Source organism: Podarcis pityusensis (genome assembly GCF_964106645.2).
Source record: "Podarcis pityusensis genome assembly, chromosome: 11".
NCBI classification, from domain to species: domain Eukaryota; kingdom Metazoa; phylum Chordata; class Lepidosauria; order Squamata; family Lacertidae; genus Podarcis; species Podarcis pityusensis.
This window is the reverse complement of record NC_138036.1, coordinates 8,013,570-8,030,560: the sequence shown is the minus strand read 5'-3', so window position 1 is coordinate 8,030,560 and position 16,991 is coordinate 8,013,570. Positions and strand designations below refer to the sequence as shown.

The window sequence follows — 16,991 nt, the reverse complement described above, 5'->3', positions numbered from 1 at the left end:
TCTATGAAGGCTCATTTCCAGAATGACTATTATATTAATGGGTTGTAACCATGCTGACCATGTTAAAAATACAGCTGCTGTTGGAGTCTTCACAATAGAAAACTATGAACTATGTAGTGGAAGAAATATAAGCACACCCCCACACTTCTGTCATTTGGAAGGTTTCATTTTAAAAACAACAACAAGCAACCCCAACACTGTTGTATTGAGTTTTTTTAAAACATAATTGGATAATGTGCTACCATGTTATTTGGCCTCGGCAAAGGCCTTGTGCAAACAAGCCCAACATCTTGTCACAATACAAGAAACAGGAGCAAATCCTAAAAGAAAAACAACCAGACATTTGCTCTCATATAAATATATAAGAATGTGGGCGTTTAGTCTTTCAAAGACTGGTTTTCACATCTACACACCTATATTCTAAATTAAATAAACATTGAAAGATTCATTCTCAGGGCATCTCAGGTTCAGAAGCTATTTCAAGAAGCTATTCCATCTCAATTCCTTTACCTTATCACCGTTCATTCTTAATTTACCCGAAGAGGTGGGGCCAAATTAGACATTTCATCATTCACTGAATTAAGCTATTGCATAGAAGTTTTCCCCCCTTTGCTGTCATTTGATGCTCTGGTGGCTTTGTCTGGTGGCCCAGCTACGCCCCTATTTGGACAGGGACAGCCCAATTACTGTTGTCTATGCTCTGGTAACCTTTAGGTTAGATTATACAATGTGTTATAAGCAGGGATCCCTCTGAAGATGGTTCGGATACTTCAGCTGGTGCAGAATTCAGCGGCCAGGTCAGGGCTGGATTTAGGTTTGATGAGGCCCTAAGCTACGGAAGGTCATGGGGCCCTTTATATGTCCAGCTGTCCTTTGTCAACAACAAATTGTTGCTGGTTTTTGTGTTGAATATATGCTAGGTGGTAATTTATGGACCTAATAGGTTTCTAAGGCCACTTGCACATAACAAAAAAATGTATTTTATCAAAGTAATTGTTGAACTGAAATACAATTAAGAAGAGGTATATTAATGGTGAAATACAATTGAGAAGTATATTAATAGTGAAATAATTATTAAGCTCTAACTGTATGTAGGTTTTATTTTATTTGTTTTTTATATTTTATTTTGGAAATGTACTTCCAGTTTTTTTTTCCTTTCATTTTTTGGGGGGGCCCCCAAGAGAGTGGGGCCCTAAACTATAGCTTGTTTAGCTTATACGTAAATCCAGCACTGGGCCAAGTTGCTCACAGAGGCAAGATGTTTTGAGATTATTACAACGATCCTGGCCTGATTGCGCTGGCTACCAATTAGTTTCCATGCCCAAATCAAAGTGCTGGTTTTGACCTATAAAGCTTTGAATGGGTCAGGGTTGCAATACCTCAAGGACTGCTTCTCCCCATATAAACTGGCACGGATTCTGCATTCATCATCTGGGGCCTTCTCTGTGTGCCTCCTCCACGTGAGGTGCAGAGGGTGGCTACATAAGAACGGGGTCTTCTCTGTGGTGGCAACCCGTTTGTGGAATGCTCTCCCCAGAGAGGTTCGCCTGGTGCTTTCACTATTCACCTTTAGGCACCAGGCAAAAATGTTCCTCTTCAGCCAGGCCTTTGACATCTTATACCCCTCTTAAATGTATTTGTGGGAGTTGGGTGGAAGAGAGCTTTGTTGCTTTGTGTTGTTTGTTCTTGTCTTTATCACATATTTTGCGTTTTTATATTGTATTTTAATGTTGTGAACTACCCTTAGATCTATGGATGAAGGGCGGTAGACAAAACAAACAAACAAACAAAATAATAAAATGACAACGACAATAATTCAGTGCTTTTGGGGGGGGCACTGTTAGAATTCATGCTCCATGATTGCAGTCATGGGATTGTTGTCTTTCACATGACGGTGTATGTTTTGACTCCACCGCGTGGGAAGTGACGGAGACAGGATGTTTGTGTTACTGTGTTCCGTGAAGTGGGACTATTGTCTTTTGTTCTTTCTCTTTGCTGTCTGATGCTAGAGAGAGAGGGAGCCATGTTGCAGTGCTCCGTGTGTGTTTATATGTACCATATTTTTCGCCCTACAGGATGCACTTTTTCCCCTCCAAAAATGAAGAGGAAATGTGTGTGCGTCCTATGGGGCGAATGCAGGCTTTCGCTGAAGCCTGGAGAGCGAGAGGGGTCGGTGCGCACTGACCCCTCTCACTCTCCAGGCTTCAGGAAGCTATCCGCAAGCCTTGGGAGCCCGCAGGAGTTCCCGTTGGGCTCCCACAGCTTGCGGAGAGCTGCCTGCATCCCTGTGGATAGCAGCCTGTTCTGGGCTCGGGCTTCCCCCACCCCAGCCCTGCGCCTGGGGGGGGAAATATTTTTTTTTCTTTATTCCCCCCCCCAAAAAAACTAGGTGCGCCCTATGGGCTGGTGCGCCCTATGGGGCAAAAAATACGGTAAATAAAGTAGATTAGCCAAAATGCTGAGTTGCTGAGGTCTGTTACGCAAGTTGTGCAAACTCTGCGGATCCCTAAGTGTGCCAATGTCTGTTGGCATCGGTCGCTGTGATGTTCGGGCTGAAGAAAGCTTTTGAAGCTCCCGAATGATTGACCAGGAGGGAGAGAACATGCCAGTCGGGCATGTGTCTCTACCAGGGTCCTACTCGAGTGTAGGCTGAGCTCCTGACAGACACAGGGGTAAGCGTACCCCTAAACATTTTGCGAATCTTTGTACTTTTGACCATTTACTGTGTTTATTTCCCCCGATCTGAACTATAAAATGGTGATTTTCTTGAGTCAAAATGAGAGTACCCCTAAGCATTTTTTAAAAAGAAAAAATGCACTGACAATAATGCATACTTTGCCGTTTAATGGAACACAAGCTCACTTTGTTCTAAGGACAAGGTAACATGTGCTATGGGAAGGTATAGGTTCAGCAGAGCTGTGCAAGTCCTGAAGTGGTTGTGCAGATGCGTGAATCTTTGTCTGATGCACTGCAGGCTACAGCAATGTTTGTGTGTGTGTGAAATGCGTGTGCATGAAAGGTTGCAGCAGCAGAAGACTCTCTGTTCAATAGGTGGCCTCAAGCCGTCCATTTGGTTTGAATCACAGAGTATTTTTTATTTCCTCCCAAAGCATTCTCAATCAGTTACAGGATATCCTCAACACCATCTCCTATCTCATTAACGCAGCTGCAGTTTTCAATGAATGATCAACATCTGGGTGACAGACAGACCGACCAACCAACCAACCAACCAACCGTCTAATTGGACGCCAGCTACACTGCAAAGTGCACCCATTATCTGAATCCAAATGAAACATATGAGCAGACTTTCCGCTTCTTGGGTCTATGGAAGATTCACTGGTCATGTATTAGCTCTCCAGACTGCAATTCTATACACACATACCTGGGAGCAGAATCACAAGAGTTGGAAGGGACTCTCAGGGCCCTCTAGTCCACCCCCTTGCAATGCAGGAATCTCAGCTATAGCCTCCATGACAGATGGCCACCCAACCTCTGCTTAAAAACCTCCAAACAAGGAGAGCCCACAACCTCCAGAGGGAGTCTGTTCCATTGTCGAACAGCTCTTACTGTCAGAAAGTTATTCCTGATGTTGAGTCAGAATCTCCTTTCTTGTAACTTGAAGCCGTTGGTTGAATCCTGACAAGACAGAAGTACTGTTTTTGGGGCAGCTGTTTACCAGCTCCATCTGGTACGCAGGCTGAGACCCTATCTGCCCACAGACTGTCTCACCAGAGTGGTGCATGCTCTGGTTACCTCTCACTTGGACTACTGCAATGCGCACTATGTGGGGCTACCTTTGAAGGTGACTCGGAAACTACAACTAATCCAGAATGCGGCAGCTAGACTGGTGACTGGGAGCGGCCGCTGAGACCACATAAAACTGGTCTTGAAAGATCTACATTGGCTCCCAGTACGTTTCTGAGCACAATTCAAAGTGTTGGTGCTGACCTTTAAAGCCCTAAACGGCCTCGGTCCTGTATACCTGAAGGAGCGTCTCCACCCCCGTCGTTCTGCGCGGACACGGAGGTCCAGTGCCAAGGGCCTTCTGGCGGTTCCCTCACTGTGAGAAGCCAAGTTACAGGGAACCAGGCAGAGGGCCTTCTTGGTAGTGGCACCCGTCCTGTGGAACGTCCTCCCACCAGATGTCCAAGAGAACAACAACTACCAGACTTTTAGAAGACATCTGAAGGCAGCCCTGTTTAGGGAAGCTTTTAATCTTTAATAGACTATTGTATTTTGATATTCTTTTGGAAGCTGCCCAGAGTGTCTGGGGAAACCCAGCCAGATGGGCAGGGTATAAATAATAAATAAATTATTATTATTATTATTATTATTATTATTATTATTAAGAATATGACTAGTCGTGACTGCTGTGCTCTAATTCCAGTGTGCCTCTGATTGCAACTTTCTGGGAATCCCAACTGGGGAGAGAGAGCCATGTCCTGTTTGCATCTTGTCGACATGGAGTCCTCCAGATGTTTATAAATGCTATAAATGTAATAAAACAGGAATAAATGAAACACCCAAGCTCCTTTGAACATAATTACCTGCTTCTGAGGCGGCTGCCGTTGACGACGGTAAAAGAGATAATACTGGGGTTGAGGATATCACAACACTATCAAGAGATGCTGGTTTTCGTCGGGTCATCACAGAAGAAGCAGAACCCTCGTTTTTATTGTGAAGCGAAGTCTGGTCTGCTTTTAGATGCGAACCGGCAATTCCTGGAACATAAGCAACGCTAATCAATTATTATGCAGGAGAAGAAGAAAAACACAACCTTGGTCTTATCAGAAATATACAATAAATGCCCTGCTGCGTTTCGCAGGAAATACCGCACCCCAGTATTCCCTGCTTGTAAATGTGCTTCTAATAATACAGTTTTGATACTAGTGAGGATTATGATTTATTATTATTATTATTATTGGGTTTCAGTCATTTTGCTTCAGGACATAACATAAACATTGATTCCTGGCCAACACATTATTGCCTTGCAAGTCTATTTTTAAAACAATATGAGGAAAGATGATAATCATGTTGCTATTTAGGGTTGTTTCTCCATGTGCATCTGTACATGCTGGTATCTATCACACGATCACAAGGACAAGAACAGACAGGAATATCGTTATGGTCCAACCAGTTACCCTACAGCACAACCCTCCAGACTTTGCTAGCCCAATGCATGCTTTCTCGCTACATCAGGGCCACGATGAGTACAACACACTCAAATCTTCATCAGCTATCCTATTTGTGTCTTGCCTTGAGATTGCCCTATTCTATCCTTAGGACAATCCTGTGAAACAAGGCATATTGAGAGAATATGACTGGCCCAGAGTTACCCAGTGTACTTTGTGGCTGAACAGGGATTTGAATGGAGCCTTCACTGACACACACCTTGATTGAACTACAACACCCTGAAACTTTCACATCCGCAAGGCCTGCAAGACAGAGTTGTTCCACCAGGCCTTTGGTCAGGGCCCAGCCTGACTCCCTCCTCTGGCAACCTGCACAGAACTTTGCTTAACGGTTGCCATTAATTTGATTTTAATTAATTTTTATAATGAAATGTTTTAGAATGTTGGATTATTTGATTGTTTGATTATTTGATTGTTGTTAGCCGCCCTGAGCCCGGCTTTGGCTGGGGAGGGCGGGATATAAATAAAATTTATTATTATTATTTATTATTCGTGGACTTGGGGCAATGAAAAGTAGAATGATGAAGGGCGAAAGCTTTAAGAATTCAAAAGCAGGTTCCATGTTGATGGTTGGAGTTCAATGTGGATCCTGAATCTGAAAAGCTTTTTTATTATTACCACTACTAATGATGGGGAAGAAATTTGAGGGGTGGATTGTGGTGGGGTTTTTTTTTGCATTTAATAAGAAGCTACCTAATTCACACTACCTGAACCAAAACACAAACTGAAGCATAGCTATCCTTCAAGATTCACACTTCTCTGAATTTTACAACGAGGCTCTCCACCCAAGCATTGTGTACAAAAATGCATTGCATTAGCAAAAGTTACATACAAAAATGCATCGTACTAGGCAAAATGGGTTGCAAAAACGTGTAGATCAGCTGAAGCTGTGTACAAAAGTACGTTTATGAGGGGGAAATTCGTACTCAAACCATGATGGGCTTTCATGAGGAATTCTAAAAAAGGAGTTTTTTGTTTGTTTTGCATATTGCTGCAGATATGCGGGAAACTGAGATAAACCAAAATTGACAGATTACTCCATCCCTAATATCCCACACCACTACCCGTGTTGGAAGGAAAACCTGGGATTTCCTTATTGCAAATGTACAGATTCTAACAAGGTGGAGCATGGTTTTGCACTGTGAAAGCCTGAAGTGATTCGAGATGAGCAGCTCCCCTGCCCATATTTCAGATAACAAAGCATAATGCACAAACCACATGAGATGGTGTCAGACACAGTAGAAATGTGCAGCAAATTAGCAGTCATGCCAATATTCCGAAGATGGAAACAATTTTAGTGTGTGTGTGTGTGTGTGTGTGAGAGAGAGAGAGAGAGAGAGAGCGCTTGTATATTTAGAATACAATGCTAACCACCTCCTGGATTTAACATCTGTTGATAATTAAGCTGAAGATCCTGTATAAAAAGCTCTATGAAAACTAGCAGCTGTAACCTCTTGACCTCCATTGCTAAAAAAAAACAAAACCCAAACCAACCCCCAGTTCCCCCCGCCCCTAACCCACGTCTCTGTGAAACTGTGCTTCACCCTATCAAGAGGCAGTCATCCATTTTTCAAAGGTAATCCCTCACAAACCACTTATCCTCTCAAAATCTCTACCTGCACACAGTGTTTGCATTAGGGACCCCGTGATTTATGGATCCCTTCTCCTTGGATGTAGGGGCCTACTTCCTGTTGCCGTGGTTACTTGGCTCTTGGTTCAAGGTTAAACTACTCCCAGCTCAAAATCAGTGGCAGGCCCAAGCATCTAACAGCCGGATTTTATTGACTACCCTAGGCTGCTTCAAAGGTCAAAGACCAAAGTGCTGCCTACTCCCTTCAGGGGGAGTCAATACTTTCAATATTTTTATTCGGTTTCCTCCAAAGATGCTCGTGGGCGTACGTGCACGCTTGGTTGCCACCTAGCTGGACCTCGCAAGGTCACACAAATCATTGAGGAACAGCGTTCTCCTGGGGAGCCGTTACCAATCTGACAGATGACTTCAAAAGAACGTATTGCCCACCCTTCGGCTCGACATTAGTTCTCCACAGGACCACTGGCTTTGCATCTTGACAGTTCACTCTTGTTTCTAATTCACCACAGCCCTGTTTGGAAATGCAAACCCACGCCTTCTCGAATGCTCGGTCCAGATGGCGGCACGTTTAAGAACTTATAAAAGCACTAAATAGATTGAAATGAAGAAACAAAGCTTTGCAAACATGAGCATGCCATCCCGGAGGCGTTGAGGGATACCATGTGTCCTATTTTACAGAGGATGGTCCTCTCTTGGAAGAGTCCAAGTTTGGTTCAAAGATAAAACAGCAATCTGAAGGAAGAGCTGGAGAAGCCTTTAAGATGCCCATCAAAACTTGGCAGCACCTGGAGAGCAGACTGAGCAGGCACACGGATCTTGTCCCCCCTCCCCATGGCAAGATGTATTGTATTTCTATTTAGACTATAATTCTAAACTGGCATGCCAGACCCTCCAAGTGCCCGTATTATTCCAGGGACAGTCCCGGATTTACAGAAGCCATCTGATTTGATTCTGGAATGTCCCATTTTGCCTTAGGATGTCCCTATTTTCATCAGAGAAATGTTGGAGGATATGGAACAGGGTTTCCAAGGGCCTTTTTTTGCCTCTCAGGTGGACACCATTGCCATTCTAAGAGAACGAGTGAGGTGTTCATGGTGCGTTCAGGCACCTCTTTTTCTAGAAAAAGAGCACTGGATGTCCCTATTTTCACCGGAGAATTGTTGGAGGGTATGAATCGAAATTGAAATATTTTATTGTCACTTGTACAACTTGTATACAGTGAGATTACACGAGCACCCCCCCACTCATCTCTCTTAGTCTTAATTCCCCTCGTTTACTGACGCACACCCACCAAACCCGAAAGTCAGTTTCCCTGTTGTTATCTTTTCATTCAGCAGCCTAACAGCCCAGGATAGAAGCTGTTCTTTACCCTGTTGGTGCAAATAATCATGCTTCTATATCTTCTGCCCGAGGGGAGGAGATCAAGAAAGTGCCGGCCAGGGTGCGAATCATCCCTGAGAATTTTCCTCACTCTCCTGAGGCAACGTTCTTCCACTGTTTCATCCAGCGGATTCACAGGACAGCCCATAATATCTTGTGCAGTATTCACCACCCTCCATAGGCACTTCCTATCAGTTGATGTCAAACCAGCGTACCACACCGTGATGCAGTATGAAAGGACACCTTCTATTGTGGACAGGTAGAAGGAGATCATCAAAACTTTCACAATTCTCTGAGAATGTCCCATTTTGCCTTAGGATGTCCCTATTTAATGTATGGTCTTCTTATTTTGGCAGCATGTCTCCTTTTCTCTGGGCACTTAACATTCTCCCTAGCCACTAGAGGTTAGCCTGAAGTTAAAGGGTTCGTGACTCAGTGCTTTGGGTGCAGAAGGTTGCAGGTTCAATCCTGGACATTTCCACCTAATAGCTGTTGATGGGAAACAGTCTGGAAATCTACTAGCAATAAGAGTAGACTATATTGGGCCAGACTGGCAAACAGTTTTCTATGGCTGTTTTCCACAAAAACCCCCCAAAAGATACTCAAGAACTTGTCAATAACTGTAATGCAGGCATCCAATTGAACCAATTGTGATTCTCTACTGAGGTGGACTCTTGCAAGATCATGAAATGATAAGAGGAAACATCAGCCCAACACTTTGCTGATGCTAAGCAGGTCTGGGTCTGGTCAGTGCTTGGATGGGGAGCACATGTCTGCTTCCTTGATGGAAGTAAGGTGGGCTATAATTGCAAGAAAATAGAAAAATAAATAAAAGTAGGGCAAAAAGCTCAGGCTCACATCATAAAGACTAGCTATTCCATACCTGTTCGGAGACCCTGAATGTGCACTCTTTTCATTGCAAATTTAAAACACATTGATGGACCACAGGGGGTCTGGCAAAAAGGAAAGAAAGAAAAAGAACGTAGGCCTTTGAAGACTGACTTCAGCCCACCCCCGTTGCAGTGAAACCTTGTGCAAGAGGTGGCCAAGTTAACTGAAAGTAATATCCGGGCCAAAAGGCAGGCTGTCGACAAGTTCTGAACAAGTGAACTCAGGGTGAAGACAGACATGGCATGTAAAGTGCAGTGGTAGTAGTTTTCTGCCCGGAGAACAGATACTCCGGAAAGCGGAGATCGCGAGTGAAAACTGCTGCCCGCAACACACCGTAGAATGCGCATGCCCGTCTTTGCCTGCAGAGAGGGGGGAGAGCCCGGCTGTGTGAGAGAACCCCAAGAGAGAGCGTCAAAAGTCCAAATTGTCAGTTGGAGAAAGGCCAGCTGGAAACCAGAGGAGGCTCTGCTTGGCAGCTGTGGGTTGCAAATGGGTTGTGGGCAACAGAAAGGGTAAATTCAGGTTACCGTATTTTTCGCTCCATAAGACTCACTTTTTTCCTCCTAAAAAGTAAGGGGAAATGTGAGTGCGTCTTATAGAGCGAATGGCGCTGCGCGGAGAGGGAGAGCTGCATAGCCCTGCGTCCCTTCAGCGAAGCGGGAGGAGGAACGGAGCCCCCTCCCGCTTCGCTGAAGGGGCGCTGCACAGCTCTCCCTCTTCACAGCGACGCACCTGTCCTGCGAAGCCGGAGGAGGAACAGAAGGGGCGCCTTCTGTTCCTCCTCTCGCTTGGCTGAAGGGGCGCTGCGCAGTTCTCCCTCTCTGCGCAGCGCCTCTCCTTCACAGGAGAGGCACTGCGCAGAGAGGGAGAACTGCGCAGCGCCCCTTCAACCATGCGCCTGTCCCGCTTCACAGCGATGGGCCTGTCCTGCGAAGCCGGAGGAGGAACAGAAGGGGCTCCTTCTGTTCCTCCTCCCACTTCGCTGAAGTGGCGCTGTGCAGTTCTCCCTCGCTGCGCAGAGTGGGAGAACTGTGTAGCGACATGCCTGCCCTGCTTCTCAGCGACGCGCCTGTCCTGCGAAGCCAGAGGAACAGAAGGGGCTGCTTCTGTTCCTCCTCCCGCTTGGCTGAAGGGGTGCTGCGCAGAGAGAGAGAACTGTGCAGCGCCCCTTCAACGAAGCACCTCTCCTGGCTTTCTGCAGCCCCGAAGCGGCAGGGGGAGCCTTCATCCCGCTGCCCTGAAGAGGCTTGGCGCAGCTATCCCAGAAGCCAGAACAGCCATAGACTATCCCAGAAGTGAGATCTCTCTTGCTGTTCTGGCTTCTGGGATTCAGAATATTTTTTTTCTAGTTTTCCTCCTCCTGAAACTAGGTGTGCCTTATGGTCTGGTGCTTCCTATGGACCTGGTGGTGGGAGGGAAATACAGACTGTCATTCTGATGTCAACAGCATGTGGAGGCTGCAAAAAAATAAAGAAAAGTGCATCCACGAGGTCATCTGGTTTCACAATAAAACTACCTGTTTGGAAGCACCCTGGGAAAAGTCCCTGCCTACACGCATACCATAGGGGGGAGAGACTAGACCATGGGCTGGCTGGGGCTGATGGGAAAGTCGAAGACACAATCTGGAGGGCAGCAGGTTTGGGAAGAGCGTTCTGGTCCATAGCTCCTGCCAGAATCCAGCAGCTATAAAGGGGCTATCTGAGGGGAAGGCTGCCAGCTGAGCCCAGCACCCAAGAGGTGCCTGGGGGAAAACTTCCTAATGGGAAGAGCTGCTTTGCAGTGGTCCAGAGATGATCTCTCTCTCTCTCTCTCTCTCTCTCTCTCTCTCTCTCTTTCCATGCTTACTTACAAAAAAAGGGGAACAATACTGAAAATGGGGTACAACTTAAAAGGGGAGAGAAAAGGAAAGAAAATGAAATCTACACAATCTGTTATTTAGATAAAAAATATGACAAAAATTTGTGATTACAATTTCATGTTACAATAAAAGTAAAAAAAATCTCGTTATCTTTTATACCCGACTTCCCATTTATTCCTTAATTCTTTTTACATAAATTTGCTGCCATATCAAAATACTATTTTTAATGTTAATATTTTCATAATTTAGAAATGTTGATATAAGCAATTAATAAAAACTGCTGGGATCACTCAAAAGCTGCTACAGATTTTAATATGGTATAATTTAGTTTAAGATATGCGCTGAAGGCCTCCCATTTTGATACAAATTCAATTCTCGGTTTATTTTTTCAGATAGACTATCTAATTCAGCATATTCAGTCAATGTTTGTATCTACTCTTGTCTTGAAGGAATTATGGGATCTCAACTGCTGGACATGTTTAAGCAGAGGTGAGGCAGTCAGCTATCTATCAGAGATGGTTCTGTAACTGCATCCTTCGTTGTAGATCCTACACTGGGAAGTGGGGCTGCACTAAATGACCTCCAGCTCTAAAATTCTGTGATCAACTGGTGTCTGAGACACTGCCCCGCCCAAAGCATGCATACATTAAGCAGGGGGCTTCACTCTGACTGCGTCAAGTAGGACAGGTGTGGTTTGTGAATTTGGTGACTGCACAGAGAGATGCCTATATCTGTCAGGAAAGTCAATCAATGGTTTGAATCAATTGTTTGTGCATGTGTGTGTACAGAGGGAAAATTTTAAAGGCCCCTAGAAGCTGTTGGATTACAGAGCCTATCGACTCGGGTGATTTACACATTTTTATGCTTCCGTTAGGATATGTGGTTAGGTAATAATGCCGAGGGTTTTGGATTTAGGAACATCTATCACATCTAAGTCATTTGTGGCCTGACTTCTCAGCCCCCCCCTCCAACCCCAAAATAAATAAAACTAACTCCTGTTTGGGAAAATATCCAGCAGCGTTTATTGTTCGGCTTGAAATCTGCACAGGAAAGGTTGGTGGACGACTATCGAGGGAAAGTCCAAAAAGAGAAACTTACCATATGGGCCCAAATAATAGCTACACTCCCCCCCCCCCCGAATTCCAAAAGTGAAAAGTTAAAGTGCGGCTTATATTCATGGCCTCCCCCAAGCTGCCAGAAAGAAGGGGGAAGGGGAGAAGACTGCCAGCAAAGTGGTGGGGCTCCCACCCACCCCGGAAGCAGCCTGGGAGCGCAAGGGAATGGTACCCGTAGGATTTTCTTCTACATTTGCCATTTGTGGGCGTGAGTGCGAAATTTTAAGGGAGCGGCTTATATTCGGGTATTGTCTTTTCTTTCTCTCCCCCCTCCCGAATTTTAAAGGTGCAGCTTATTTGTGGGTGCGGCTTATATTTGGGTCAATACAGTAATTCACCAACTGATGAACTGCTATAGGGTACGACCTGAAAAAAATGTACTAAAACCCACAACAGCTTTGTGACATCAGTAGGAAGTGGATCAAACTCTCTCTCTCTCTCTCTCTCTCTCTCTCTCTCTCTCTCTCTCTCTCTCTGTGTGTGTGATTATATGTGATATATATATATGTGACTTCAATACAGTGGTACCTCAGGTTACAAACGCTTCAGGTTACAGACGCTTCAGGTTACAGACTCCGCTAACCCAGAAATAGTACCTCGGGTTAAGCACTTTGCTTCAGGATGAGAACAGAAATTGTGCTCTGGCAGCGCGGCGGCAGCAGGAGGCCTCAATAGCTAAAGTGGTGCTTTGGGTTAAAAACCATTTCAGGTTAAGAACGCACCTCCGGAACGAATTAAGTTCTTAACCCGAGGTACCACTGTATTTGGTTTGACTCTGACCATCATTCCCTTATATTTTTGCAATCTCCTCCTTTCTGGTCTTCCACTTCTCAACTTGGTTCCCTCAAGTCTATTCAGTACTGTGTTCCCAAAATGATTCACCTCTCTTGTCACTCTGATAATGCAACATCCCTCTCTATTACAGCTTCCTGTCTGCTTCTTGGTTCAGGCCAAGCTCTTTGTCCTTTCCTTCAAATCCCTCTGTGGCCTTTTGCCCCATAAATTATTTGCTCTCATGCTCCTATGTGCACCTGCCGATGTTCTCCAAGCTCCTCCATCTTCCGTCATTTGACGGTCTCCTGCTTCACCCATAAACCCCACCCTTCCTCTCTTTCACTTTGGACTGCCTCTAGATGCCACCTAATGCACTTCCTTCATCTCCCTCCACAAAACCCACAAAACTTCGAGGGGAGATGGTTTGTTTGTTCTGTTTTGATGGTGTTATGTATTTACATTTATGTTTTAGACATGGTGCCATAAATCACTAGGAGAACTTTAGACAACAAATGACACAACAACAACAACAACAACAACAACAGGTCTTTGGTGCACACACACCAGTTCCCATGTCCTACTGAAAGAGTGAGAAACCTGCAGCACGTCAACCAAATTAGGATTCTTAAGGCAGCCATTTTGCCCCATGTTCAGTTGAAACCTTCCCTCACGAGGAAGTGGCTCCACCCCCTTGATCACTTTGCTTGTCCTTTTACTGAACCTTTCAAAGCTCTTCAATATCCCTTTTCAGGCGAGGTGACCAGAACTGTACACAAGTCCTCCAAGTGTGGCCACACCATCACAAAATAAAAAAAATGCCGCTTCTTGGGAGAAAAGCAATGAAAAATCTAGACAGCATCTTAAAAAGCAGAGACATCACCTTGCCAACAAAGGTCCGTATAATTAAAGCTATGGTTTTCCCAGTAGTGATGTATGGAAGTGAGAGCTGGACCACAAAGAAGGCTGGTCGCCAAAGAATTGATGCTTTTGAATTATGGTGCTGGAGGAGACTCTTGAGAGTCCCATGGACTGCAAGAAGATCAAACCTATCCATTCTGAAGGAAATCAGCCCTGAGTGCTCACTGGAAGGACAGATCGTGAAGCAGAGGCTCCAAGACTTTGGCCACCTCATGAGAAGAGAAGACTCCCTGGAAAAGACCCTGATGTTGGGAAAGATGGAGGGCACATGGAGAAGGGGACAACAGAGGACGAGATGGTTGGACAGTGTTCTCGAAGCTACCAGCATGAGTTTGACGAAACTGCGGGAGGTAGTGGAAGACAGGAGTGGCGGCGTGCTCTGGTCCATGGGGTCACAAAGGGTCGGACACGACTAAATGACTCAACAACAACAAATTATGTTACCAACAGTTTTATTTTCAGTTCCTTTCCTAACAATCAATGGAATGGTATTCACCTTTTTCACAGCTTCTGCACACTGGGTCAACATCTTCAACAAGCTATCGGCTATGACCCCAAGATCTCAAGAATAACGAAGGGCCTTTTGCCAATTTCCCAGTGCTTTCCTATTCCCAATGATCTACCTAGGGCAGTGGGGGACAGTGATGACAATGTAAAGTACAGTGGTACCTTGGTTCGCAAACTGAATCCGTTCCGGAAGTCTGTTCCAAAACCAAAGTGTTCCAAAACCAAGGTGCGCTTTCCCACAGAAAGTAATGCAAAATGGATTACTCCGTTCCAGACTTTTAAAAACAACCCCTAAAACAGCAATTTAACACAAATTTTACAATCTAACGAGTCCATTGATTCATAGAACGAAAGCAAAAAACAATGTACTGCAGTCACACAATCAATCAGTCAGTAGCTGAACTGGGTTCCACGCAGTCACAAAAACAAAAAAAGAGCCGCAAAAACAAAAACGCAAAATAAATTGCAAAAACAGCCAGACTTCAGCGTAACATTCAAAACAGAAGTGTGGAACTCAAAATGGAAGTGTGGCTCTCAAAACTGAGCACGTTCGGCTTCTGAAAAAAAGTTCGCAAACCGGAACACTTACTTCCGGGTTTGCAGTGTTTGCGTTCCAAGTTGTTTGAGTACCAAGGCATTTGAGAACCAAGGTACCACTGTACCAGAATGAACTGAACCTTCGGCACTCAAGTCTAATGGTACAACCCTGTGCATGTTTACTTGGGAAACAAGCTCCATATAATTAGGTTTACTTCCAGCTGCACAGGATTGTGGCCTGTAAAAGAAGTCATAGACTGGCATACAGTGGTACCTCGCAAGACGAATGCCTCACAAGACGGAAAACTCGCAAAACGAAAGGGTTTTTTTGTTTTTTGAGCTGCTTCGCAAGACAATTTTCCCTATGGGCTTGCTTTGCAAGACGGAAACGTCTTGCAAGTTTGTTTCCTTTTTCTTAACACTGTTAATACAGTTGCGGCTTGACTTTGAGGAGCAACTCATAGCACGCGGTGTGGTAGCCTTTTTTGAGGTTTTTGAAGAATTTGGTGATTTTTGAAGCTTTTCCAAAACTTTCCCGACACCGTGCTTCGCAAGACGAAAAAAATCGCAAGACGACAAAACTCGCAGAACGAATTAATTTCATCTTGCGAGGCACCACTGTATAAGGCTTTCCAGAGCAGAAGATTTTCACAGGAGATAAGCCCTCCAGGGTTTTGCTTCCTCCAAACTCCACAGGTCTGCTAATTTTATAAACTGATGCATACAGCTCACCTCCAATGCAAAACTCCTTTGCGGTCTTTTGCTTTTTAATTTAGTTAGGTGAGGCATTTGCAACATAATGCACCCTGAAACATTGGCTGGGTCAGATTATTTGCATTTTTATTACTATCTTGAATAAAGATTCAGAAGAAATATGATATCCAAGAAATCTCTCTCTCATTCTCTCTTTTAAAAAAGAAAGGTATAAGAAAATGGAAGATCTTAAGTGGATCTTTGAGAGCAATGCCTGGCTTCATAGCCCGAATGAGAGAATGGAATTACTGTATGATATATGCAGCAAAGAGAAGTAATTGCTCTTTCTTAAAGAAATGCTTGCTCTGCCCTGTATGACATGCACTGCCACTTTCAGAAAAAGCCAAACTTTGAAAATACAGAGAGCACATTCCTTTTGATCTTAAGGCAGGTATAGTAACAGTTTCTATTCAGTAGTACACATGCTCGTAGGAGCGGAGATCTATCTGAAATCTCTTTCCTTATTCCCCAATACATATACAGTGGTACCTCAGGTTACATACGCTTCAGGTTACATACGCTTCAGGTTACAGACTCCGCTAACCCAGAAATAGTGCTTCAGGTTAAGAACTTTGCTTCAGGATGAGAACAGAAATTGTGCTCCGGCGGCGCGGCGGCAGTGGGAGGCCCCATTAGCTGAAGTGGTGCTTCAGGTTAAGAACAGTTTCAGGTTAAGTACAGACCTCCGGAACGAATTAAGTACTTAACCTGAGGTACCACTGTACTGTATTTTTCCATGTATAAGAGGATTTTATTTTAGCTATTTTTTTTTTTAAGTCAAAGATTGGGGGTCATCTTATACATGGATGGCGAACGCTCTGGCTCTAAAAATATGGCAACCCTAACTTTGGGCGACCTCCCCGCAAAAAGCTCAGAGTTGTTATGTTTGATGTTTATTGATTTCTTAATTTTGTGTTCGAAAAAATAGGGGTTGTCTTATACATGGGGCGGGCGTCTTATACACAGAAAAATACGGTATTGTTGGGTTTTTTTGTTTTTTGTTTTAAAAAAGAATAATGTAGAGACAGGGCAATGGGTCCACTGACAGTTGTTTGACTTGTGAAAAGAATAACGGCATGGTATGCAAATTATGTTAATCACATGACAATTAGTAGTGGCTCACACGCTCATATTGTCTCCTTTACAGATGAAAACATCCGTTATCCCTGCTCTAAATACTGCAGAGAGAGAAAGAGGAGGAGAAGGGTTTTGTGTGTGTGTGTCTGTGCTGGAGCCATCATTACCTAGATCTCCCGATCTTTATCTCTGCTAGCACACCCAGAAGAGCTAATGCCACAATGATAGCTCTGAGAAGCCTCTTAGGAATCGGATGAAGGGAAGTGATAGTGATGAACTCCTGAGCTAATAAACACCAAGCGGTTATTCCTGCAGGATGATCAATTCCTGGATGTCCTGAGGCTCGTCTGATAGAGTCGATTCGCTTGCCTCACTAATAAAGCTGAGGCCCAATATCA

At 44.5% G+C, this 16,991-nt stretch overlaps 1 protein-coding gene across 2 annotated transcripts in view; it reads right to left on the bottom strand.

The window, feature by feature from the left end:
* Positions 1-16,991, bottom strand: part of SETBP1 (SET binding protein 1) — a 273,291-nt gene that overhangs the window by 9,962 nt on the left and 246,338 nt on the right. For both annotated transcript variants that reach the window (XM_080973383.1, XM_080973384.1), the window contains one exon: positions 4,548-4,721. In XM_080973383.1, the coding sequence (XP_080829509.1) occupies positions 4,548-4,721 (174 nt within the window). The remainder of the gene's footprint in view (positions 1-4,547; positions 4,722-16,991) is intronic.